This window comes from Lolium perenne, chromosome 5, assembly GCF_019359855.2.
Source record: "Lolium perenne isolate Kyuss_39 chromosome 5, Kyuss_2.0, whole genome shotgun sequence".
In the NCBI taxonomy this organism is placed as follows: Eukaryota; Viridiplantae; Streptophyta; class Magnoliopsida; order Poales; family Poaceae; genus Lolium; species Lolium perenne.
Window position 1 is genome coordinate 187729865 of NC_067248.2, and position 27433 is coordinate 187757297.

General features: G+C 43.0%; 2 protein-coding genes across 2 annotated transcripts; both read left to right on the forward strand.

Annotated features, from left to right (window-relative positions):
- Window positions 1-856: 856 nt before the first annotated feature.
- On the forward strand, window positions 857-1951 carry LOC127303903 (uncharacterized). The gene has a single exon (XM_051334618.1). It carries the CDS (start codon window positions 857-859, stop codon window positions 1949-1951), a length of 1095 nt encoding a protein of 364 aa, XP_051190578.1.
- A 1868-nt stretch (window positions 1952-3819) lies between these two features.
- Window positions 3820-4914, forward strand: LOC127303904 (uncharacterized). Its single transcript, XM_051334619.1, has one exon. It carries the CDS (start codon window positions 3820-3822, stop codon window positions 4912-4914), a length of 1095 nt encoding a protein of 364 aa, XP_051190579.1.
- Window positions 4915-27433: the final 22519 nt, after the last annotated feature.

Below are 27433 nucleotides of genomic sequence, written 5' to 3' on the forward strand. Positions count from 1 at the left end.
TATTTGTTTGCTCGATCTATATATAATGAATGAACGTGTACAGCTTGTAGTAGCGTACAAATGTATGAAAATTTATTTTGAAATGAAAAAATGAAACAAAGGGGGGGCGGTGGCAAGGGGTGATTGCACCCCTTAAACCCTAAAGGAGCAGTGTCCTGCGCGCATCACGTAGAGAGTCTTTTGTCGCGGGCTGTGTTACCACCCGCGACAAAAGGGGTGTCCCCTGCGCGCCCCGCGACTGCCACGTGGTGAACCTTTTGTCGTGGGTGGTAAGCGGGCCGGGACAAAAGATTGGGCCTTTTGTCGCGCCTCCGTTGTCCCGGCTAACCGCCCGCGACAAAAGGCTCTTACAACCTGCGACCTTAGGCCTATTTTCTACTAGTGCGAATCCGCTTCGTAATCGATGTCTACGGAAAAAAGAAGTGGTGGCCATCCCTAAATAGTAAACACATACATAGGAACTGTTTGATTGAAGTACGAAAATGTTCCAGGTACGAAAAAGAAGTGGTTGCCATCCCTAAACGCAAAATTAGACGGAACTCTTTCTTTCTCTCTCGTGTAAGGTACGGCATGTCTCTAGGGCACTTCAATCATACGTTCATACTAAGTCCGACTCGATCTCCACATGTTTTCCGTAAAAAAGGAAACAAACTACCGGTACTCTTACTCCAGTCCAAGTCGGATCCAATCCCCTATATTTACTCCGCTAGCGATCTGATCCCCTCCATAACCGCTCCCATCGGTTTAGCGTCCAAATTATCGTGTCTCTAGTATTTTTTAGCTCGCTCGGTGCCTGGCGGTAACAATCATAAAGGCCCGGATACCGGATACTGCGCGAGCTCACCTTGACGAGGAGATGGAGGCAACGACATCGCTGTCACATGACTGGTCATCTCTCCCGGTGAAGGTACTGGTCCGGATCCTAGATCATCTCAAGTGGTCGAGCCACCCGAGCTTCGGATTGGTGTGCCGGCAATGGCAATCTGCCCGTGCCCGGGCGCCCTTCTACCCTGCGTGTATCTCCCCTCTGCTCCTCAACACCACCAGCGATGGAACCACCAACGTGCGGTACTACAGCCCCTACTATCACAAGAACTTCGATACCGCCTGCACGCTCAATATTCTTGACGCCAGGATCATCGGAGCCACCGCGCAACATCTGACGCTCTGCCGGGAGCACTTAATCCTAGACTCCCAACTTCTCTCCGGCGATGTCCTCGAACTACCAAAGCACGACCGGCCAACGTTCGACTTCGTCATCTACGACGGTGTCCGCACCATGTTCGGCGTCCACTCGCGGTATGGCTGTCTCGAAATCGGTCGTTCCATCCGAAACAATGAAATCGACGTGTGGGGGGAGTGGAGCTACATGAGCTCTGATTGCGACGGACCATGCTCTTGGGCATCGCAGGACTGCAGTAACCCGGTTCTCCATGACGGCTTCCGCTACCTGCTGAATAGGGACGGCGCATTAGCAGTGTACGACGAGAGAAAACAGGATGAAGGATTCAACATTCTCGAGAAGCCTGGAAGTTTTACATTCGAGCACGATGACAGCTACTTGGTCAAGTCCGACCATGGCGAGCTGATGGCCGTCCTTATCGGACGTCGTGGGACACCAGTCAACATTTTCAAACTGAATGAGCACACCATGGAGTGGGAGAAGATACAAGACCTAGAGGGGAGGACATTGTTTACCGGCACATTGACGACGACGATGAAGAAGACTAACATCAAGTGGATGCAGAACAAGGGTTTCCTTCCAAGATTGTACGATTGGCCTGACACCGTCCATGCTGACCTTGTTCAGCGTGAAGGTGAAGTTGCGTTTGTTCCAAAGTCAGGACGTGCAGATACCACGGAGAAACAAAACAATTATGGAACAAACATATGGTCTTACAAATTGGGACAAAGTCAAGAGCCAAGGGAGTTTTGGGGAATTCGGATGTAGAATTTTCGTGGGAACATTTTGATATATTGTGCATTTTTTTCGAGTTCGTATGCGACCAGAAAACCAGTTTGATGATTTTGCAACGCAATTTTGCAAAAAAAAGTCGAAATTCATGTTTGTTAAATTTCAGTGATGCTAGATGACATAATACATGGGAATCTCGAAGGATTTTATTTTTTGAAATTTCTATCTATTTCTTTTATTTTTTAGAGAGGTAAAAAAGGCGATCCACAGGGGGGGTGGAGTTGCGTGGTGAGCCAAAAAAAACTTCTGTGGCGCATGGAACTCATGTGCGCCACGGAAATGTGTTGTTTTTGTGGCGACCCATCCCACGTGCGCCACAGAAAGTCTTAATTCTGTGGCGCACCAGGACCAGTGCGCCACAGAATGTCTTATTTCTGTGGCGCACGTGGTACTGTGCGCCACAGAAGTAGTGAAACCAATGATTGGGGCTGGCCCCACCAAGTTTCTGTGACGCATGGATTGTTGGTGCGCCACAAAATTAAGCTATTTCTGTGGCGCACCGTGCCTGGTGCGCCACAAAACAACTTTTTGTGGCGCATTTTTTGTGGTGCGCCACAGAACTAAGTCCCACCTATAAGCGTTTTCCTACTAGTGTATGTGGATACTACGTTTGCGAGTCCATTCGCATGTTAACCACTGAGAAGAACGATAATAGATTCAACGTAAGCAATAACATTCACAACTTTAATTTATTATCGTCAATATTTCGTTATCAAGATTGATATAATCATATTCATCTCATTTTCCTATATAGATCGAGTTCATGCGGGAGAAGCTCCAACCACACCAACACCTACTAGGAATTGCAGAGGAAGTGGCGGGACTTCTGATTAGAGAAATGATAGACGAAAGAGGCTTGTTTAATAAATGTATGACCTGGTAATGATCCCCGTGTAATAGTTCGAATAGACGATGGGCTACAGTCCTGGTAGTCGTGAGCTCCATGTATATGTAAGGAGAATCTACGAATGGCTTTTCCTTCGAATATTTGTTTGCTCGATCTATATATAATGAATGAACGTGTACAGCTTGTAGTAGCGTACAAATGTATGAAAATTTATTTTGAAATGAAAAAATGAAATAAAAGGGGGGGGGCGGTGGCAGGGGTGACTGCACCCCTTAAACCCTAAAGGAGCAGTGTCCTGCGCGCGTCACGTAGAGAGTCTTTTGTCGCGGGCTGTGTTACCACCCGCGACAAAAGGGGTGTCCCCTGCGTGCCCCGCGACTGCCACGTATTGAACCTTTTGTCGTGGGTGGTAAGTGGGCCGGGACAAAAGATTGGGCCTTTTGTCGCGCCTCCGTTGTCCCGGCTAACCGCCCGCAACAAAAGGCTCTTCCAGCCTGCGACATTAGGCCTATTTTCTACTAGTGCGAATCCGCTTCGTAATCGAAGTCTACAAAAAAAAGAAGTGGTGGCCATCCCTAAATAGTAAACACGTACATAGGAACTGTTTGATTGAAGTACGAAAATGTTCCAGGTACGAAAAAGAAGTGGTTGCCATCCCTAAACGCAAAATTAGACGGAACTCTTTCTTTCTCTCTCGTGTAAGGTACGTCATGTCTCTAGGGAACTTCAATCATACGTTCATACCGAGTCCGACTCGATCTCCACATGTTTTCCGTAAAGAAAGTAAACAAACTACCGGTACTCTTACTCCAGTCCAAGTCGGATCCAATCTCCTATATTTACTCCGCTAGCGATCTGATCCACTCCATAACCGCTCCCCTCGGTTTAGCGTCCAAATTATCGTGTCTCCAGTATTTTTTAGCTCGCCCGGTGCCTAGCGGTATCAATCATAAAGTCCCGGATACTGGATACTGCGCGAGCTCACCTTGACGAGGAGATGGAGGCGACGACATCACTGTCACATGACTGGTCATCTCTCCCGGTGAAGGTACTGGTCCGGATCCTAGATCATCTGCGGTGGTCGAGCCACCCGAGCTTCGGATTGGTGTGCCGGCAATGGCAATCTGCCCGTGCCCGGGCGCCCTTCTACCCGGCGTGGATCTCCCCTCTGCTCCTCAACACCACCAGCGACGGAACTACCTACGTGCGGTACTACAGCCCCTACTATGACAAGAACTTCGAGACCGCCTGCACGCTCAATATTCCTGACGCCAGGATCATCAGCGCCACCGCGCAACATCCGACGCTCTGCCGGGAGCACTTAATCCTAGACGCCCAACTTCTCTCCGGCGACGTCCTCGAACTACCAAAGCACGACCGGCCCACGTTCGACTCCGTCGTCTACGACGGTGTCCACACCATGTTCGGCGTCCACTCGCGGTATGGCTGGCTCGAAATCGGCCGTTCCATCCGAAACAACGAAATCGACGTGTGGGGGGAGTGGAGCTACATGAGCTCTGATTGCGACGGACCATGCTCTTGGGCATCGCAGGACTGCAGTAACCCGGTTCTCCATGACGGCTTCCACTACCTGCTGAATAGGGACGGCGCATTAGCAGTGTACGACGAGAGAAAACACGATGAAGGATTCAACATTCTCGAGAAGCCTGGAAGTTTTACATTCGAGCACGATGACAGCTACTTGGTCAAGTCCGACCATGGCGAGCTGATGGCCATCCTTATCGGATGTCGTGGGACACCAGTCAACATTGTCAAACTGAACGAGCACACCATGGAGTGGGAGAAGATACAAGACCTAGAGGGGAGGACATTGTTTACCGGCACATTGACGACGACGATGAAGAAGACTAACGTCAAGTGGATGCAGAACAAGGTTTTCCTTCCGAGATTGTACGATTGGCCTGACACCGTCCATGTTGACCTTGTTCAGCGTGAAGGTGAAGTTGCCTTTGTTCCAAAATCAGGACGTGCAGATACCACGGAGAAACAAAACAATTATGGAACAAACATATGGTCTTACAAATTGGGACAAGGTCAAGAGCCAAGGGATTTTTGGGGAATTCAGCTGTAGAATTTTCGTGGGAACATTTTGATATATTGTGCGTTTTTTCGAGTTCGTATGCGACCAGAAAAGCAGTTTGATGATTTTGCAACGCAATTTTGCAAAAAAAGTCGAAATTCATGTTTGTTAAATTTCAGTGGTGCTAGATGACATAATACATGGGAATCTCGAAGGATTTTATTTTTTAAAATTTCTATCTATTTCTTTTTATTTTTTAGAGAGGTAAAAAAGGCGATCCACGGGGGGGGGGGGGGGTGGAGTTGCGTTGTGAGCCAAAAAAACTTTTGTGGTACACGAAACGCATGTGCGTGATGGCGTGTATTTCACACGTTCGTTGGGCAACCCCAAGAGGAAGGTATGATGCGCACAGCAGCAAGTTTTCCCTCAGAAAGAAACCAAGGTTTATCGAACCAGGAGGAGCCAAGAAGCACGTTGAAGGTTGATGGCGGCGGGATGTAGTGCGGCGCAACACCAGAGATTCCGGCGCCAACGTGGAACCTGCACAACACAACCAAAGTACTTTGCCCCAACGAAACAGTGAGGTTGTCAATCTCACCGGCTTGCTGTAACAAAGGATTAACCGTATTGTGTGGAAGATGATTGTTTGCAGAAAACAGTAGAACAAGTATTGCAGTAGATTGTATTTCAGTAAAGAGTATTGGACCGGGGTCCACAGTTCACTAGAGGTGTCTCTCCCATAAGACGAACAGCATGTTGGGTGAACAAATTACAGTTGGGCAATTGACAAATAAAGAGAGCATGACCATGCACATACATATCATGATGAGTATAGTGAGATTTAATTGGGCATTACGACAAAGTACATAGACCATCATCCAACTGCATCTATGCCTAAAAAGTCCACCTTCAGGTTATCATCCGAACCCCCTCCAGTATTAAGTTGCTAACAACAGACAATTGCATTAAGTATGGCGCGTAATGTAACTAGTGACTACATCCTTGAACATAGCACTAATGTTTTATCCCTAGTGGCAACAGCACATCCATAACCTTAGTGGTTCTTGTCACTCCTCCAGATTCACAGAGGCATGAACCCACTATCGAGCATAAATACTCCCTCTTGGAGTTACTAGCATCAACTTGGCCAGAGCATCTACTAATAACGGAGAGCATGCAAGATCATAAACAACACATAAGCATAGCTTTGATAATCAACATAACAAGTATTCTCTATTCATCGGATCCCAACAAACGCAACATATAGAATTACAGATAGATGATCTTGATCATGTTAGGCAGCTCACAAGATCCGACAATGATAGCACAATGGGGAGAAGACAACCATCTAGCTACTGCTATGGACCCATAGTCCAGGGGTAGACTACTCACACATCACACCGGAGGCGACCATGGCGGCGTAGAGTCCTCCGGGAGATGATTCCCCTCTCCGGCAGGGTGCCGGAGGCGATCTCCTGGATCCCCCGAGATGGGATCGGCGGCGGCGGCGTCTCTGGAAGGTTTTCCGTATCGTGGTTCTCGGTACTGGGGTTTTCGTCACGGAGACTTTTTATAGGCGAAAGGGCAGGTCAAGAGGCGGCACGGGGGCCCCACACCACAGGCCGGCGCGGCCAAGGGGGGGGCCGCGCCGCCCTAGGGTGTGGCCCCTCCGTGGCCCCTCTTCGTCTCTCCTTCGGACTTCTGGAAGCTTCGTGAGAAAATAGGCCCCTGGGCTTTGATTTCGTCCAATTCCGAGAATATTTCCTTACTAGGATTTCTGAAACCAAAAACAGCAGAAAACAAGAATCGGCACTTCGGCATCTTGTTAATAGGTTAGTTCCAGAAAATGCACGAATATGACATAAAGTGTGCATAAAACATGTAGATAACATCAATAATGTGGCATGGAACATAAGAAATTATCGATACGTCGGAGACGTATCAGTGCGCCACAGAAATGTGTTGTTTTTGTGGCGACCCATCCCACGTGCGCCACAGAAAGTCTTAATTATGTGGCACACCAGGACCAGTGCGCCACAGAATGTCTTATTTCTGTGGCGCATGTGGTCCTGTGCGCCACAGAAGTAGTGAAACCAATGATTGGGGCTGGCCCCATCAAGTTTCTGTGACGCATGGATTGTTGGTGCGCCACAAAATTAAGCTATTTCTGTGGCGCACCGTGCCTGGTGCGCCACAAAATAACTTTCTGTGGCACATTTTTGGTGGTGCGCCACAGAACTAAGTCCCACATATAAGCGTTTTCCTACTAGTGTATGTGGATACTACATTTGCGAGTCTATTCGCATGTTAACCACTGAGAAGAACGATAATAGATTCAACGTAAGCAATAACATTCACAACTTTAATTTATTATCGTCAATATTTCATTATCAAGATTGATATAATCATATTCATCTCATTTTCCTATATAGGTCGAGTTCTTGCGGGAGAAGCTCCAACCACACGAACACCTACTAGGAATTGCAGAGGAAGTGGCGGGACTTCTGACGAGAGAAATGATAGATGAAAGAGGCTTGTTTAATCAATGTAGGACCTGGTCACGATCCCCGTGTAATAGTTCGAATAGACGATGGGCTACAGTCCTGGTAGTCGTGAGCTCCATGTATATGTAAGGAGAATCTACAAATGGCTTTTCCTTCGAATATTTGTTTGCTCGATCTATATATAATGAATGAATGTGTACTGCTTGTAGTAGCGTACAAATGTATGAAAATTTATTTTGAAATGAAAAATGAAATAAAGGGGGGGCGGTGGCAGGGGGTGACTGCACCCCTTCAACCCTAAAGGAGCAGTGTCCTGCGCGTGTCACATAGAGAGTCTTTTGTCGCGGGCTGTGTTACCACCCGCGACAAAAGGGGTGTCCCCTGCGCGCCCCGCGACTGCCACGTGGTGAACCTTTTGTCGTGGGTGGTAAGTGGGTCGGGACAAAATATTGGGCCTTTTGTCGCGCCTCCGTTGTCCCGGCTAACCGCCCGCAACAAAAGGCTCTTCCAGCCTGCGACATTAGGCGTATTTTCTACTAGTGCGAATCCGCTTCGTAATCGAAGTCTACGGAAAAAAGAAGTGGTGGCCATCCCTAAATAGTAAACACGTACATAGGAACTGTTTGATTGAAGTACGAAAATGTTCCAGGTACGAAAAAGAAGTGGTTGCCATCCCTAAACGCAAAATTAGACGGAACTCTTTCTTTCTCTCTCGTGTAAGGTACGACATGTCTCTAGGGAACTTCAATCATACGTTCATACCGAGTCCGACTCGATCTCCACATGTTTTCCGTAAAGAAAGGAAAAAAACTACCGGTACTCTTACTCCAGTCCAAGTCGGATCCAATCCCCTATATTTACTCCGCTAGTGATCTGATCCCCTCCATAACCGCTCCCATCGGTTTAGCGTCCAAATTATCGTGTCTCCAGTATTTTTTAGCTCGCCCGGTGCCTGGCGGTAACAATCATAAAGGCCCGGATACCGGATACTGCGCGAGCTCACCTTGACGAGGAGATGGAGTTGACGACATCACTGTCACATGACTGGTCATCTCTCCCGGTGAAGGTACTGGTCCGGATCCTAGATCATCTGCGGTGGTCGAGCCACTGATGTCTACGGGTGCTTCTATTCTTGTAGACAGTGTTGGGCCTCCAAGAGCAGAGGTTTGTAGAACAGCAGCAAGTTTCCCTTAAGTGGATCACCCAAGGTTTATCGAACTCAGGGAGGAAGAGGTCAAAGATATCCCTCTCATGCAACCCTGCAACCACAAAGCAAGAAGTCTCTTGTGTCCCCAACACACCTAATAGGTGCACTAGTTCGGCGAAGAGATAGTGAAATACATGTGGTATGAATAAGTATAAGCAGTAGCAACGGCACCAGAAAAGTTCTTTGCCCAGGACTGGCGTGTGGTTGATGGTGGTAATATTGCAGACAGTAGAGATGCAGTAAAATAGTAAACAAACAGCGATAGCAGTATTTAGGAACAAGGCCTAGGGATCATACTTTCACTAGTGGACACTCTCAACATTGATCACATAACAGAATAAATAGATAGATGCTAGACTCTACACCCTCTTGTTGGATGATGAACACCACTAACTGTGTAGGATTACACGAACCCTCAATGCCGGAGTTAACAAGCTCCACAATATTCAATGTTCATATTTAAATAACCTTACAGTGCATAACAGATCAACATAACCAAACCAAGTACTAACATAGCATGCACACTGTCACCTTCACACTACGAAAGGAGGAATAGATCACATCAATACTATCATAGCAATAGTTAACTTCATAATCTACAAGAGATCACAATCATAGCCTACGCCAAGTACTACACGATGCACACACTGTCACCATTACACCGTGCAGGAGGAATAAACTACTTTAATAACATCACTAGAGTAGCACACAGATAAATTGTGATACAAAACACATTGCAATCATAAAGAGATATAAATAAGCACTTCACTATGCCATTCATAACAGTGAATAAGTATTCTGTGAAATATAGCCTAAGAGACCCACACGGTGCACACACTGTCACCTTTACACACGTGGGACAAGGAGTCTCCGGAGATCACATAAGTAAAACCCACTTGACTAGCATAATGACATCTAGATTACAAGCATCATCATATGAATCTCAATCATGTAAGGCAGCTCATGAGATTATTGTATTGAAGCACATAGGAGAGAGATTAACCACATAGCTACCGGTACAGCCCCGAGCCTTGATGGAGAACTACTCCCTCCTCATGGGAGACAGCAGCGTTGATGGAGATGGCGGTGGTGTCGATGGAGAAGCCTTCCGGGGGCACTTCCCCATCCCGGCGGCGTGCCGGAACAGAGACTCCTGTCCCCCAGATCTTGGCTTCGCGATTGCGGCGGCTCTGGAAGGTTTTCTCTGGTTTCGTCGAACGTGTCGAGGTTTTTAGGTCAGGGACCTTTTTATAGGCGAAGAGGCGGAGTCGGAGGGTCGACGAGGCGACGACACACTAGGGGGGCGCGCCCCCCCCTAGGGTCGCGCCGGCCTGTCATCTGGAGGCCCAGTGGCCCCCCTCTGGCCTCTCTCGGGTGTTCTGGAAGCTTCGCGTGATCCTAAGATGCTGGGCGTTGATTTCGTCCGATTCCAAGAATATTTCCTTACTAGGATTTCTGAAACCAAAAACAGCAGAAAACAGCAACTGGCCCTTCGGCATCTCGTCAATAGGTTAGTTCCAGAAAACGCATAAATATGACATATAATGTGTATAAAACATGTAGGTATCATCAATAAAGTAGCATGGAACATAAGAAATTATCGATACGTCGGAGACATATCAGCATCCCCAAGCTTAGTTCCTACTCGTCCCGAGCAGGTAAACGATAACAAAGATAATTTCTGAAGTGACATGCCATCATAACCTTGATCATACTATTGTAAACACATGTAATGAATGTAGTGATCAAAACAATAGTAATGACATGAGTAAACAACTGAATCATAAAGCAAAGACCTTTCATGAATAGTACTTTCAAGACAAGCATCAATAAGTCTTGCATAAGAGTTAACTCATAAAGCAATAAATTCATAGTAAAGGTATTGAAGCAACACAAAGGAAGATTAAGTTTCAGCGGTTGCTTTCAACTTATAACATGTATATCTCATGGATATTGTCAATGTAAAGTAATATAACAAGTGCAATATGCAAGTATGTAGGAATCAATGCACAGTTCACACAAGTGTTTGCTTCTTGAGGTGGAGGGAGATAGGTGAACTAACTCAACATAAAAGGTAAAAGAATGGCCCTTCGCAGAGGGAAGCATTGATTGCTATATTTGTGCTAGAGCTTTGGTTTCGAAAACATAAAGAGAGCATAAAAGTAAAATTTTGAGAGGTGTTTGTTGTTGTCAACGAATGGTAGTGGGCACTCTAACCCCCTTGACAGACAAACCTTCAAAGAGCGGCTCCCATGAAGGACGTTATCTCTACCAGCAAGGTAGATCATCCCTCTTCTCTTTTGCTTACACATGTATTTTAGTTTTATTTATGGATGACACTCCTCCCAACCTTTTGCTGACACAAGCCATGGCTAACCGAATCCTCGGGTGCCTTCCAACATTCACATACCATGAAGGAGTGTCTATTTGCAAAATTAAGTTGCTTACTGATGAATCAGAGTAAAACATGTGAAGAGAATTATTAATGAAGGTTGATTAATTGGGGGCTGGGAACCCCGCGGTGCCAGCTCTTTTTGCAAAATTATTGGATAAGCGGATGAAGCCACTAGTCCATTGGTGAAAGTTGCCCAACAAGAATGAAAGATAAACACCACATACTTCCTCATGAGCTATAAAACATTGACACAAATCAGAGGTGATAAATTTTGAATTATTTAAAGGTAGCACTCAAGCAATTTACTTTGGAATGGCGGAGAAATACCATGTAGTAGGTAGATATGGTGGACACAAATGGCATAGTGGTTGGCTCAAGGATTTTGGATGCATGAGAAGTATTCCCTCTCGATACAAGGCTTAGGCTAGCAAGGTTATTTGAAACAAACACAAGGATGAACCAGTGCAGCAAAACTCACATAAAAAACATATTGTAAACATTATAAGACTCTACACTGTCTCCCTTGTTGTTCAAACTCAATACTAGAAATTATCTAGACTTTAGAGAGACCAATTATGCAAACCGAATTTTATCAAGCTCTATGTATTTCTTCATTAATAGGTGCAAAGTATATGATGCAAGAGCTTAGACATGAGCACAACAATTTCCAAGTATCAAATTATTCAAGACATTTTAGAATTACTACATGTAGCATTTCCCGATTCCAACCATATAACAATTAACGAAGCAGTTTCAACCTTCGCCATGAACATTAAAAGCTAAGAACACATGTGTTCATATGAACCAGCGGAGCGTGTCTCTCTCCCACACAAGCATTTATTCAAACAAAAACAAAAACAAAAACAAACAGACGCTCCAAGTAAAGTACATAAGATGTGACCGAATAAAAATATAGTTTCAAGGGAGGAACCTGATAAATTTGTCGATGAAGAAGGAGATGCCTTGGGCATCCCCAAGCTTAGATGCTTGAGTCTTCTTGAAATATGCAGGGATGAACCACCGGGGCATCCCCAAGCTTAGAGCTTTCACTCTCCTTGATCATATTGTATCATCTCCCTCTCTTGATCCTTGAAAACTTCCTCCACACCAAACTCGAAACAACTCATTAGAGGGTTAGTGCATAATCAAAAACTCACATGTTCAGAGGTGACACAATCATTCTTAACACTTCTGGACATTGCACAAAGCTACTGGAAGGTAATGGAACAAGGAAATCCATCCAACACAGCAAAAGAGGCAATGCGAAATAAAAGGCAGAATCTGTCAAAACAGAACAGTCCGTAAAGACGAATTTTATTGAGGCACCATACTTGCTCAAATGAAAATGCTCAAATTGAATGAAAGTTGCGTACATATCTGGGGATCACTCACGTAAATTGGCATAATTTTCTGAGTTACCTACAGAGAATTAGGCCCAGATTCGTGACAGCAAGAAATCTGTTTCTGCACAGTAATCCAAATCTAGTATGAACCTTACTATCAAAGACTTTACTTGGCACAACAATGCAACAAAACTAAGATAAGGAGAGGTTGCTGCAGTAGTAACAACTTCCAAGACTCAAATATAAAATAAAAGTACTGTAGTAAAATAAACACATGGGTTATCTCCCAAGAAGTTCTTTCTTTATAGCCATTAAGATGGGCTTAGCAGTTTTAATGATGCACTCGCAAGAAATAGTATTTGAAGCAAAAAAAAGAGAGCATCAAGAGGCAAATTCAAAACACATTTAAGTCTAACATGCTTCCTATGCATAGGAATCTTGTAAATAAACAAGTTATGTAGGCATAATGCAATAAGCATAGGAAAACTAGACAAGCTCAATTTCAAAATTTTAAGCATATAGAGAGGTATTTTAGTAACATAAAAATTTCTATAACCATATTTTCCTCTCTCATAATAATGTCCAGTAGCATCATGAGCAAACTCAACAATATAACTATCACATAAAGCATTCTTATCATGAGTCTCATGCATAAAATTATTACTACTCCCAGCATAAGCATAATCAATTTTATTAGTTGTAATGGGAGCAAATTCAACGAAGTAGCTATCATTATTATTCTCATCATCAAATATAGGAGGCATATTGTAATCATAATCAAATTTATCCTCCATAACAGGCGGTACTAAAAGACCAATATCATTATAATCATCATAAATAGGAGGCAAAGTATCATCAAAGAAAATTTTCTCCTCAATGCTTGGGGGACTAACAAGATCATGCTCATCAAAACCAGCTTCCCCAAGCTTAGAACTTTCTATATCATTAGCAACAATGGTATTCAAAGTGTTCATACTAATATGTTCCATGGGTTTTTTAATTTTCGCATCAAACCATCCATGTCTTAAATCAGGAAATAGAATAAGAAGCTCATTGTTGTCCATTATGCCAAACTAGTGTAAACAAGAAACAAAAAGATGCAATTGCAGGATCTAAAGGAAATAGCTTCGAGCACACACACAACGGCGCCAGAAAAGTACTTTACCTGGGACCGGAGTATGAGTGCCTTTTACCTTTCCTCCCCGGCAACGGCGCTAGAAAAGTGCTTGATGTCTACGGGTGCTTCTATTCTTGTAGACAGTGTTGGGCCTCCAAGAGCAGAGGTTTGTAGAACAGCAGCAAGTTTCCCTTAAGTGGATCACCCAAGGTTTATTGAACTCAGGGAGGAAGAGGTCAAAGATATCCCTCTCATGCAACCCTGCAACCACAAAGCAAGAAGTCTCTTGTGTCCCCAACACACCTAATAGGTGCACTAGTTCGGCGAAGAGATAGTGAAATACAGGTGGTATGAATAAGTATAAGCAGTAGCAACGGCACCAGAAAAGTGCTTTGCCCAGGACTGGCGTGTGGTTGATGGTGGTAATATTGCGGACAGTAGAGATGCAGTAAAACAGTAAACAAACAGCGATAGCAGTATTTAGGAACAAGGCCGGCCTAGGGATCATACTTTCACTAGTGGACACTCTCAACATTGATCACATAACAGAATAAATAGATAGATGCTAGACTCTACACCCTCTTGTTGGATGATGAACACCACTAACTGTGTAGGATTACACGAACCCTCAATGCCGGAGTTAACAAGCTCCACAATATTCAATGTTCATATTTAAATAACCTTAGAGTGCATAACAGATCAACATAACCAAACCAAGTACTAACATAGCATGCACACTGTCACCTTCACACTACGAAAGGAGGAATAGATCACATCAATACTATCATAGCAATAGTTAACTTCATAATCTACAAGAGATCACAATCATAGCCTATGCCAAGTACTACACGATGCACACACTGTCACCATTACACCGTGCAGGAGGAATAAACTACTTTAATAACATCACTAGAGTAGCACACAGATAAATTGTGATACAAAACACATTGCAATCATAAAGAGATATAAATAAGCACTTCACTATGCCATTCATAACAGTGAATAAGTATTCTGTGAAATATAGCCTAAGAGACCCACACGGTGCACACACTGTCACCTTTACACACGTGGGACAAGGAGTCTCCGGAGATCACATAAGTAAAACCCACTTGACTAGCATAATGACATCTAGATTACAAGCATCATCATATGAATCTCAATCATGTAAGGCAGCTCATGAGATTATTGTATTGAAGCACATAGGAGAGAGATTAACCACATAGCTACCGGTACAGCCCCGAGCCTCGATGGAGAACTACTCCCTCCTCATGGGAGACAGCAGCGTTGATGGAGATGGCGGTGGTGTCGATGGAGAAGCCTTCCGAGGGCACTTCCCCGTCCCGGCGGCGTGCCGGAACAGAGACTCCTGTCCCCCAGATCTTGGCTTCGCGATGGCGGCGGCTCTGGAAGGTTTTCTCTGGTTTCGTCGAACGTGTCGAGGTTTTTAGGTCAGGGACCTTTTTATAGGCGAAGAGGCGGAGTCGGAGGGTCGACGAGGCGACGACACACTAGGGGGCGCGCCCCCCCCTAGGGCCGCGCCGGCCTGTCATCTGGAGGCCCAGTGGCCCCCCTCTGGCCTCTCTCGGGTGTTCTGGAAGCTTCGCGTGATCCTAAGATGCTGGGCGTTGATTTCGTCCGATTCCGAGAATATTTCCTTACTAGGATTTCTGAAACCAAAAACAGCAGAAAACAGCAACTGGCCCTTCGGCATCTCGTCAATAGGTTAGTTCCGGAAAACGTATAAATATGACATATAATGTGTATAAAACATGTAGGTATCATCAATAAAGTAGCATGGAACATAAGAAATTATCGATACGTCGGAGACGTATCAGCCACCCGAGCTTCGGATTGGTGTGCCGGCTATGGCAATCTGCCCGTGCCCGAGTGCCCTTCTACCCGGCGTGGATCTCCCCTCTGCTCCTCAACACCACCAGCGACGGAACCACCAACGTGCGGTACTACAGCCCCTACTATCACAAGAACTTCGAGACCGCCTGCACGCTCAATATTCCTGACGCCAGGATCATCGGCGCCACCGCGCAACATCTGACGCTCTGCCGGGAGCACTTAATCCTAGACGCCCAATGATGACCCACAAGTATAGGGGGTGTATCGTAGTACTTTCGATAAATAAGAGTGTCGAACCCAACGAGGAGCAGAAGGTGTTGACAAGCAGTTTCGATGAAGGATTCACTGTAAATGCTCATAGACAAGTATTCAGGGGGTTTTGATATAGCAGATAAATAAAGTACAAGTAAGTAAAATGCGAGAGTAATAATAGCAGCGAGTGGCCCAATCCTTTTTAGCAACAAAGACAAGCCGGTTTGTTTACTTATAATCACCAAACGTTCTTGAGGACACACGGGAATTTAGTCTAGTGCTTTCGCTTCATATAGTTGATTAATCTTCATTGTTTTGATAAGTGTTGTGTGGGTGAACCTATGCTAATGCACCGCCCTTCCTAGGACTAATACATACTTGTGATTATACCCCTTGCAAGCATCCGCAAATACAAGAAAGTAATTAAGATAAATCTAACCACAGCCTTAAACTCTGAGATCCTGCTATCCCTCCTGCATCGATATACCAACGGGGGTTCAGGTTTCTGTCACTCCGGCAACCCCACAATTAGAAAACGAATACAAGATGTATTCCCCTAGGCCCATAAAGGTGAAGTATCATGTAGTCGACGTTCACATGACACCACTAGAAGAATAACACCACAACTTAAATATCATAACATTGAATATTACCCAACATAATTCACTACTAACATTTAGACTTCACCCATGTCCTCAAGAACTAAATGAACTACTCACGAGACATCATATGGAACATGATCAGAGGTGATATGATGATGAATAACAATCTGAACATAAACTTCTGTTCAATGGTTTCACTCAATTGCATCAATAACAAAGAGTAATCAATACCGGGAGAGTTTCCCCTATCAAACAATCAAGATTCAACCCTAGATGTTACAGCGGTGACGAGGTGCAGCGGTGGAGATGGCGGTGATGATGATGGAGATGATGGTGATGATGATCCCAATGATGTCCAGCTCGATGACGGTGACGATGGCGTCGATTTCCCCCTCCGGGAGGGAATTTCCCCGGCAGATTTCAGCCTGCCGGAGAGCTCTTTTCTCTCTGGTGTTTTCCACCCCGCAGAGGCGGCTGTGACTCTTCGCGACTATCCTCCGGAGCTTAGGTTTTCGGGGCGAAGAAGTACGCGAAGGAGAGGCGGCAGAAGGGGGCTGTGTTCCCCCTCCCCACAAGGCAGCGCGGCCAGACCAGGGCCCGCGCCGGCCTATTGGGGGGCCCATGGTGGCCCTCCTTGGCTCCTCCTTTTGGCTGGCTTCATCTTTGGGAAAAATAAGATCTTCGGTGTAATTTCCGTCAATTGTTGATCTTCAGAAATATTGCATTCCGACGGTGCTTTTTCCAGCAGAATCCTGACTCCGGTGAATGATCCTCCAATAATCATGAAACATGCAAAATAGATGAAATAACATAAGTATCACCTCTAAATATGAAATATATCAATAAATAACAGTAAATTATGATATAAAATAGTGATGCAAAATGGACGTATCAACTCCCCCCAAGCTTAGACTTCGCTTGTCCCCAAGCGAAACTGAACTCAGTAAACAAGACCACATGTTTATGGAGTGAAGAGTCGATAAATAAAAGACGGACAAGAAGCATCATATTAATTCACACAAGACATTCTAGTGAACAACTTCCTCATATAATTCAACTTGAAACAAGTAGAAGGTAATCACAAATAAAGGTGCATATGAAATCATAATTGGTGATGGCAAACTTTGTTCTTGGTCAGAGAACAGTTAACAGGTTGAACTTATCTATCGAGCAGCGCTCTTATATTAAAGCCTATACAACAAAGCTTGCATACGCAATCATAATAATCTCCTCATAATCATTGATAACCTTCAAAGCTATATTCATTCAAATAAAACTTGTACTAAACAAGGAAGAATAATAGGCATGATTAAATAGATCACAATATAAATGGTTTGATCACAACAACTCAATTGCTTGCTTAAGATAGAGGGAAATAGGTTTACTGACTCAACATAAAGTAAAAGATAGGCCCTTCGCAGAGGGGAGCAGGGATTAAATCATGTGCTAGAGCTTTTTCAGTTTTGAAATCATATAGAGAGCATAAAAGTAAAGCTTGAGAGGTGTTTGTTGTTGTCAACGAATGGTAGTGGTTACTCTAACCCCCTTGCCTTCTTTCAAAGAGCGGCTCCCATGAAGGACGTTATCTCTACCAGCAAGGTAGATCATCCCTCTTCTCTTTTTATTTACACATGTACTTTAGTTTATTTATTGATGGATGACACTCCTTCCAACCTTTCGCTTTCACAAGCCATGGCTAACCGAATCCTCGGGTGCCTTCCAATCATTCACATACCATGAAGGAGTGTCTATTTATTTTAGTTTTATTTAGAGATGACACTCCTCCCAACCTTTGCTTTCTCAAGCCATGGCTAACCGAATCCTCGGGTGCCTTCCAACATTTCATATACCATGGAGGAGTGTTTATTGCAAAATTAAGTTGTTTACTGATTAATCAGGGCAAAACATGTGAAGAGAATTATTAATGAAGGTTAATTAATTGGGGCTGGGAACCCCGTTGCCAGCTCCTTTTGCAAAATTATAGGATAAGTGGATGAAGCCACTAGTCCATTGGTGAAAATCTGCCCAACAAGATTGAAAGATAAAACACCACATACTTCCTCATGAGCTATAAAACATTGACACAAATAAGAGGTAATAACTTTTGAATTATTTAAAGGTAGCACTTGAAGTATTTACTTGGAATGGCAGAGAAATACCACATAGTATGTAGTTATGGTGGACACTGATGGCATAGGTTTGGTTTAAGGGTTTGGATGCACGAGAAGTATTCCCTCTCAGTACAGGTCTTTGGCTAGCAAGGTTGATTAGCAAGCATAAGAGTTGAGGGAAAAAAACAAATATACATGTGATAAAAACAATCATGCATCTTCCTTGTAAGCACAAACAATTTTAACTTCGGAATAATAAGCTAAGAGCTAACAAGAAAGAAAGATAATGAAATAACATATCTAAATGTATTTCCTCTTTTCTATTTAAACTCAAAGTGTTGTTGCTATTGACCAATGCTAAGTTTGCCAAAACCAAATAGATTTACTCAATGCTCCCAAAGTGATACCAATACTAACAACAAGATAAATCATATAATAGAGATTGCAAACTAAAATAAGATGTGCAACATGTAAATGATAAAACTTCTCATTAATATTCCATAATGATAACTCACACCAAGGGATACATAGGTAACCAACTAAAAGAGAGATACTTCCATACTGCAACCCATTTTATATGATAACTTCCCTACTCATGATATGACACTACTTGATAGCAAAAAGTAAAAGATAGTGATGATGTGATACCGCGGCACTCCCCCAAGCTTGGAACAAACCAAGGGGGTGCCAATACCAATGATGAATTACTCCTTTGGCGGTGGTGGCGATGAATTCTTCCCATCATCACACTTCCAAGGAAGAGGCTCTCCATCAACAAACGACATCTTGGTTTCAGGAATCCTGAAACTAGCAGCATAGCTTATGTGTTTAAACCTGTTTTCATACTCACAGTTTCGATTCTGAACATCATAGAGTTGAGCTTGGAGTTTGTTGGTGGTGTCGTGAAGCGAGAGGATGTCGTCCCACAGCTTTACAGTATCCTTCTTGTGTCCATCAATAAGTTCAGACACAATCTTGTGGAAGATGTCCACTTCACGCCCAGCCATCTTCTTGTAGTTGAAGACCTCTTGTTCTAGTTTTCTCCATCCTGTCTTCCAAGCTTCCTTCTCCTTTAGGACCCCGGACATCTTCAATCTGCAACTCTCCATCTATGAGCAGAAATTCCTTGGGGTGCATCTTCAGCTCGTTCATGTACGGGTTGACGACGTCCTCAAAGAAGCTGTCCTTCGGAGTCCCCGACGAAGACATGCTGGCTCTAGATCCGAAGCAGATCCTGGCAGAAAACAGCTCGAAACAAAACACGTCGAGAAAACGATATACGGACCTCCAGGGGTCCGGGGGATTATATAACAGAAATTTTCACGACAGAAGGAAAGTACCAGGTCGAACCAGAGTCGGAGAGGGATAGCGAGGGGCTGTCCTCATAGGGCGGCGCGGCCAGGCTGGGGCCCGCGCCGGCCTATGGGGGCACGCCCTCGTGCGTCTCCTCCACTCCGTTTCGATCTCGTAATTTCTCATATTTTCCAAAAATAGCAAAAACATTGTTTGGAAAGTTAAACGCGGATTTTTTTACTAGTACTGTTACCTATTCAAAGTCGAACTCTGCAGAACTGTCAAATTGACCTTTGATGAAAGCTTCCGGAGTCACCACTCGAATAACATCAACATCTTCATTATAAGAATCACCAGAGATATAATGCTTGAGTCTTTGTCCATTCACCACTTTTGTGGCATCACCTTGCAGAGAACTAATTTTAATTGCCCCTGAACGATACACCTCCACAATGACATATGGTCCTTCCCATTTCGAGAGTAATTTCCCTGCAAAAAATCTGAGACGAGACCAATACAATAGGACTTTATCCCCAACAGTAAATTCTCTTTTGATAATTCTTCTATCATGCCATTTCTTAACTTTCTCTTTAAAGAGTTTAGCATTTTCATAAGCTTCACTTCTCCATTCATCTAGAGAACTCAATTGTAGCAATCTCTTCTTACCGGCAAGTTTAGGATCTTTATTTAGTTCTCTTACAGCCCAATAAGCTTTGTGCTCTAGTTCTAAAGTTAAATGAAAAGCTTTTCCATAAACCATTTTATAAGGTGACATACCCATGGGATTTTTATAAGCAGTTCTATAAGCCCATAGTGCTTCCTTCAATTTACTAGCCCAGTTCTTTCTAGATTTATTAACAGTCTTTTGCAAGATAGATTTAATCTCTCTATTTGATAATTCTACTTGCCCACTAGTTTGAGGATGATAAGCGGAAGCAATTCTATGATTAATACCATATTTAGCAAGAGTTTTTCTAAAACCACCATGAATAAAATGAGAACCTCCATCAGTCATAAGATATCTAGGAACTCCAAATCTAGGAAAAATAATATCTAAAAGCATTCTTAAAGAGGTCTCACCATCAACACTTTTTGTGGGTATGGCTTCCACCCATTTAGTAACATAATCAATAGCGACAAGTATATGAGTGTTACCTTCTGAAGAAGGGAAAGGACCCATGAAGTCAAATCCCCAACAATCGAATGGTTCAATAACAAGAGTATAATTCATAGGCATTTCATTGCGTCTGGAGATATTACCAACCCTTTGACATTCATCACAAGATAAAATAAACTTTCTTGCATCTTTGAAGAGAGTTGGCCAATAAAAACCTGATTGCAGAACCTTTTGCGCGGTTCTATCTCCGGCGTGATGTCCTCCATAAACACTACCATGACACTTACTCAATATCTCTTGTTGTTCATATTCGGGAACACATCTTCGCAGAATACCATCCACACCTTCTTTATATAAGTGTGGGTCATCCCAAAAATAATGCCTCAAGTCATAAAAGAATTTCCTCCTTTGCTGAGCTGAAAAGGTTGGAGGCAAGTACTTGGAAACAATAAAGTTAGCATAATCAGCATACCAAGGACTATCTCGCGAGCTCACCTTTATTACAGCCAATTGTTCATTTGGAAAACTATCATTAACAGGAACAGGATCATAGGCAATATTTTCCAATCTAGACAAATTATCAGCAACAGGATTATCAGCACCTTTCCTATCTATAATATGCAAATCAAATTCTTGCAAAAGAAGCACCCATCTAATAAGCCTTGGCTTAGCATCTTTCTTTTCCATAAGGTATGTAATTGCAGCATGATCAGTATGAATTGTAACTTTTGAATCAAAAATATAGGATCTAAACTTGTCACAAGCAAACACTACAGCTAATAACTCTTTTTCAGTTGTAGCATAATTTCTTTGAGCAGCATCAAGAGTTTTACTAGCATAATGAATAACATTCAATTTTTTATCTACTCGCTGTCCAAGAACAGCGCCTACAGCAAAATCACTAGCATCACACATAATTTCAAAAGGTAAGTTCCAATCAGGAGGTTCAACTACAGGAGCAGTTGTTAAGGCTTTCTTTAGAGTTTCAAAAGCTTCCTTACAATCATCATCAAAAACAAAAGGTACATCTTTTTGAAGAAGATTAGTAAGAGGCTTTGAAATCTTGGAGAAACCTTTAATAAATCTCCTATAAAACCCAGCATGACCAAGAACACTATGAATACCTTTAACATCCCTGGGATAGGGCATCTTCTCAATTGCTTCAACTTTAGCTCTATCAACTTCAATACCTCTCTCGGAAATTTTATGTCCCAATACAATTCCTTCATTAACCATAAAGTGGCATTTCTCCCAATTAAGAACAAGGTTAGTTTCTTCACATCTCTGCAAAACTTTATCCAGGTTTCGCAAGCAATTATCAAAAGGATTCCCATAGACAGAAAAATCATCCATGAATACCTCTACAATATTCTCGCAAAAGCCATGAAAAATAGCAGACATGCATCTTTGAAAAGTAGCAGGAGCATTACATAAACCAAAAGGCATACGTCTATAAGCATAAGTTCCATAGGGACAAGTGAAAGTGGTTTTCTCTTGATCTTTAGTTTTAACAGCAATTTGTGAAAACCCAGAATAACCATCAAGAAAACAAAATTGAGTATTTTTAGACAACCTTTCTAACATTTGATCAATAAAAGGTAAAGGGTAATGATCTTTCTTAGTAACCTTATTAACTTTTCGATAATAAATGCACATTCTATACCCTACAACTACTCTTTGAGGGATGAGCTCATCATTATCATTAGGCACAACAGTTATTCCTCCTTTCTTAGGAACACAATGCACATGACTAACCCATCTACTATCAGCAATAGGATATATAATACCAGCTTCAAGAAGTTTTAATACCTCATTCCTTACCACATCCTTCATCTTAGGAATTAGACGATGCTGATGTTCAACAACAGGCTTTGCATCATCTTCCATGTTAATGGCATGTTGGCAGATAGAGGGAGAAATCCCCTTCAGGTCATCAAGAGTGTAGCCAATAGCTCCTCGGTGTTTCTTCAATATTTCCAATAACCTTTCTTCCTCAAAATCTGACAGCTTAGAACTAATAATAACAGGATATATTTTCTTATCATCAATATGAGCATACTTAAGATTATCAGGCAACGGTTTTAAATCAAAAACAGGATCTTCCTTTGGTGGTGGTGTTGTACCTAGATCTTCAACCGGCAAATCATGTTAAAGAATAGGTTGACGAAGGAAAATTTCATCAAGCTCGTTCCTTTCTTCCCTAAAAACTTTACTCTCACTATCCTCCAAATGTTGCTGCAAAGGATTATTAGGAGCAAGAGCAATAGACGAACACTGTTCAACTCTAAAATCATTATTAGGCAAATCAGCTTTATAAGGAGTTTTGGCAAATTTGGAGAAATTAAACTCATAAGATTCACCAGCAAATTTAGTCACAATTTTATCTTTCTTGCAATCTATAACAGCTCCACAAGTATTTAGAAAAGGTCTACCAAAAATAATTGGACAAGACTTACTAGCAGCAGAACCAAGTACCAAAAAGTCAGCATGATATTTAACCTTACCACATAGAACTTCCACATCTCGAACAATACCAATAGGAGAGATAGTTTCTCTATTAGCTAGCCGAATAACCATATCAATATCCTCAAGTTCACAAGAACCAATTTCATGCATGATTTCCGTGTAAAGCTCATAAGGAATGGCGCTAATACTTGCACCAATATCGCATAAACCATAATAACAATGATCACCGATTCTAACAGAGAGCATAGGAACACTGGTTTTCCTAGACTTATTAGGATGCGAAACAATATTAGAAGTATCTTCACAGAAAATAATATGACCATCTTCTACATTTTCAGTCACAAGATCTTTAACTATTGCAATAGCAGGTTCAACCTTTATTTGCTCTTCAGGTTCTATATGTTTCTTTGCACTTTTATTAACCGCACTAGTTATAACAGAATACTCCTTCATTTTAGCAGGGAAAGGAGTTTTTTCAATATAAGCTTCAGGAAGAATATGATCAACAGTTTCAATTACAACACATTTATTTATAGATGAATCAGTTTTATCTTTATACGGTTCATGATACTTATCAAAATTCTTCCTAGGCAATTCAAAATGAGAGGCAAAAGCTTTATAAAAATTTGCAACAACTTGAGAGTCAAGACCATAAGTAGCACTCATATTACGAAATTTATCAGTATCCATAAAAGTTTCAATGCATTCATAATCATAACTAATACCTGACTCTCTATCTTTGTCGTTCTCCCATCCTTCAGTATTCTCCTGAATCCGATCAAGAAGGTCCCTTTTAAACTCTTCTTTATTGCGTGTAAATGATCCAGAACAAGAAGTATCCAGCAAGGTCTTATCTTGAAAAGAAAGTCTTGCATAGAAATTATCAATGATAATATTACCAGGAAGCTCATGAATGGGGCATTTGAGCATGAAAGACTTCAATCTCCCCCATGCTTGGACAATACTCTCTCCATCATGAGGCCAGAAATTATATATGCGGTTCCGGTCTTTGTGAATTTCACTTGGAGGATAGAATTTAGAATAAAATAGAGGCACAATATCATTCCAATCAAGAGAATCCCCATTCTTCAACAATTTATACCAATGCGCCGCTTTACCAGACAGCGATATAGAGAATAGTTTCTTCCTAACTTCATCCATAGCAATACCTGCACATTTGAATAACCCGCATAATTCATGTAAAAACAGTAAATGATCTCCAGGATGGACAGTTCCATCCCCTTCATAGCGGTAATCCACAACACGTTCAATAATTTTCATAGGTATCTTGTATGGAACCTCTTTCTCACCTGGCGCCTCATCCACTACCTTTGTAGTAGTAGTAGATTTTCCAAATAGAAATTGAAGAGAAGATCTCTCCATAATGAATTATAGCAGCAGGCAGAAATAAAATCAGCACGTGCAGTAAAAGTTTCCCTTACCAATTCCACTTACCAATAGCGCTTCACTCCCCGGCAATGGCGCCAGAAAATAGTCTTGATGACCCACAAGTATAGGGGGTGTATCGTAGTACTTTCGATAAATAAGAGCGTCGAACCCAACGAGGAGCAGAAGGTGTTGACAAGCAGTTTCGATGAAGGATTCACTGTAAATGCTCACAGACAAGTATTCAGGGGGTTTTGATATAGCAGATAAATAAAGTACAAGTAAGTAAAATGCGAGAGTAATAATAGCAGCGAGTGGCCCAATCCTTTTTAGCACAAAGGACAAGCCGGTTTGTTTACTTATAATGACCAAACGTTCTTGAGGACACATGGGAATTTAGTCTAGTGCTTTCGCTTCATATAGTTGATTAATCTTCATTGTTTTGATAAGTGTTGTGTGGGTGAAACTATGCTAATGCACCGCCCTTCCTAGGACTAATACATACTTGTGATTATACCCCTTGCAAGCATCCGCAAATACAAGAAAGTAATTAAGATAAATCTAACCACAGCCTTAAACTCTGAGATCCTGATATCCCTCCTGCATCGATATACCAACGGGGGTTCAGGTTTCTGTCACTCCGGCAACCCCACAATTAGCAAACGAATACAAGATGTATTCCCCTAGGCCCATAAAGGTGAAGTATCTTGTAGTCGACGTTCACATGACACCACTAGAAGAATAACACCACAACTTAAATATCATAACATTGAATATTACCCAACATAATTCACTACTAACATTTAGACTTCACCCATGTCCTCAAGAACTAAACGAACTACTCACGAGACATTATATGGAACATGATCAGAGTTGATATGATGATGAATAACAATCTGAACATAAACCTTGGTTCAATGGTTTCACTCAATAGCATCAATAACAAAGAGTAATCAATACCGGGAGAGTTTCCCCTATCAAACAATCAAGATTCAACCCAAGATGTTACAGCGGTGACGAGGTGCAGCGGTGGAGATGGAGGTGATGATGATGGAGATGATGGTGATGATGATCCCAATGATATCCAGCTCGATGATGGTGATGATGGCGTCGATTTCCCCCTCCGGGAGGGCATTTCCCCGGCAGATTTCAGCCTGCCGGAGAGCTCTTTTCTCTCTTTTGTTTTCCGCCCCGCAGAAGCGGCTGTGACTCTTCGCGGCTATCCTCCAGAGCTTAGGTTTTTGGGGAGAAGAAGTACGCGAAGGAGAGGCGGCAGAAGGGGGCTGTGGGCCCCCTCCCCACAAGGCGGCGCGGCCAGGCCAGGGCCCGCGCCGGCCTATGGGGGTGGCCATGGCGGCCTTCTCGGCTCCTCCTTTTGGCTGGCTTCATCTTCGGGAAAAATAAGATCTTCGGTGTAATTTACGTCAATTGTTGATCTTCAGAAATATTGCATTCCGACGGTGCTTTTTCCAGCAGAATCCTGACTCCGGTGAATAATCCTCCAATAATGATGAAACATGCAAAATAGATGAAATAACATAAGTATCACCTCTAAATATGAAATATATCAATGAATAACAGTAAATTATGATATAAAATAGTGATGCAAAATGGACGTATCACCCAACTTCTCTCCGGCGACGTCCTCGAACTACCAAAGCACGACCGGCCCACGTTCGACTCCGTCGTCTACGACGGTGTCCGCACCATGTTCAGCATCCACTCGCGGTATGGCTGGCTCAAAAACGGCCGTTCCATCCGAAACAACGAAATCAACGTGTGTGGGGAGTGGAGCTACACGAGCTCTGATTGCGACGGACCATGCTCTTGGGCATCGCAGGAATGCAGTGTACGACGAGAGAAAAACACGATGAAGGATTCAACATTCTCGAGAAGCTTGGAAGTTTTACATTCGAGCACGATGACAGCTACTTGGTCAAGTCCGACCATGGCGAGCTGATGGCCGTCCTTATCAGACGTCGTGGGACACCAGTCAACATTGTCAAACTGAATGAGCACACCATGGAGTGGGAGAAGATACGGGACCTAGAGGGGAGGACATTGTTTACCAGCACATTGACGACGACGATGAAGAAGACTAACATCAAGTGGATGCAGAACAAGGTTTTCCTTCCGAGATTGTACGATTGGCCTGACACCGTCCATGTTGACCTTGTTCAGCGTGAAGGTGAAGTTGCCTTTGTTCCAAAGTCATGACGTGCAGATACCACGGAGAAACAAAACAATTATGGAACAAACATATGGTCTTACAAATTGGGACAAAGTCAAGAGCCAAGGGAGTTTTGGGGAATTCGGATGTAGAATTTTAGTGGGAACATTTTGTTATATTGTGCATTTTTTTTTCGAGTTCGTCTGCGACCAGAAAACCAGTTTGATGATTTTGCAACGCAATTTTACAAAAAAAGTAGAAATTCATGTTTGTTAAATTTCAGTGGTGCTAGATGACATAATACATGGGAATCTCGAAGGATTTTATTTTTTGAAATTTCTATCTATTTCTTTTATTTTCTAGAGAGGTAAAAAAGGCGATCCACGGGGGGGGGGGGGGGGGTGGAGTTATGTGGTGAGCCAAAAAAACTTCTATGGCGCACGGAAATCATGTGCGCCACAGAAATGTGTTGTTTTTATGGCGACCCATCCCACGTGCACCACAGAAAGTCTTAATTATGTGGCGCATCAGGACCAGTGCCCTACAGAATGTCTTATTTCTGTGGCGCACGTGGTCCTGTGCGCCACAAAAGTAGTGAAACCAATGATTGGGGCTGGCCCCACCAAGTTTCTGTGATGCATGGATTGTAGGTGCGCCACAAAATTAAGCTAATTTTGTGTCGCACCGTGCCTGGTGTGCCACAAAACAACTTTCTGTGGCGCATTTTTGGTGGTGCGCCACAGAACTAAGTCCCAC

What these genes read in the sequence shown, in the direction of transcription:
- LOC127303903 (XM_051334618.1), top strand. Translation starts at nt 857, where the DNA reads ATGGAGGCAACGACATCGCTGTCACATGACTGGTCATCTCTCCCGGTG.
- LOC127303904 (XM_051334619.1), top strand. Translation starts at nt 3,820, where the DNA reads ATGGAGGCGACGACATCACTGTCACATGACTGGTCATCTCTCCCGGTG.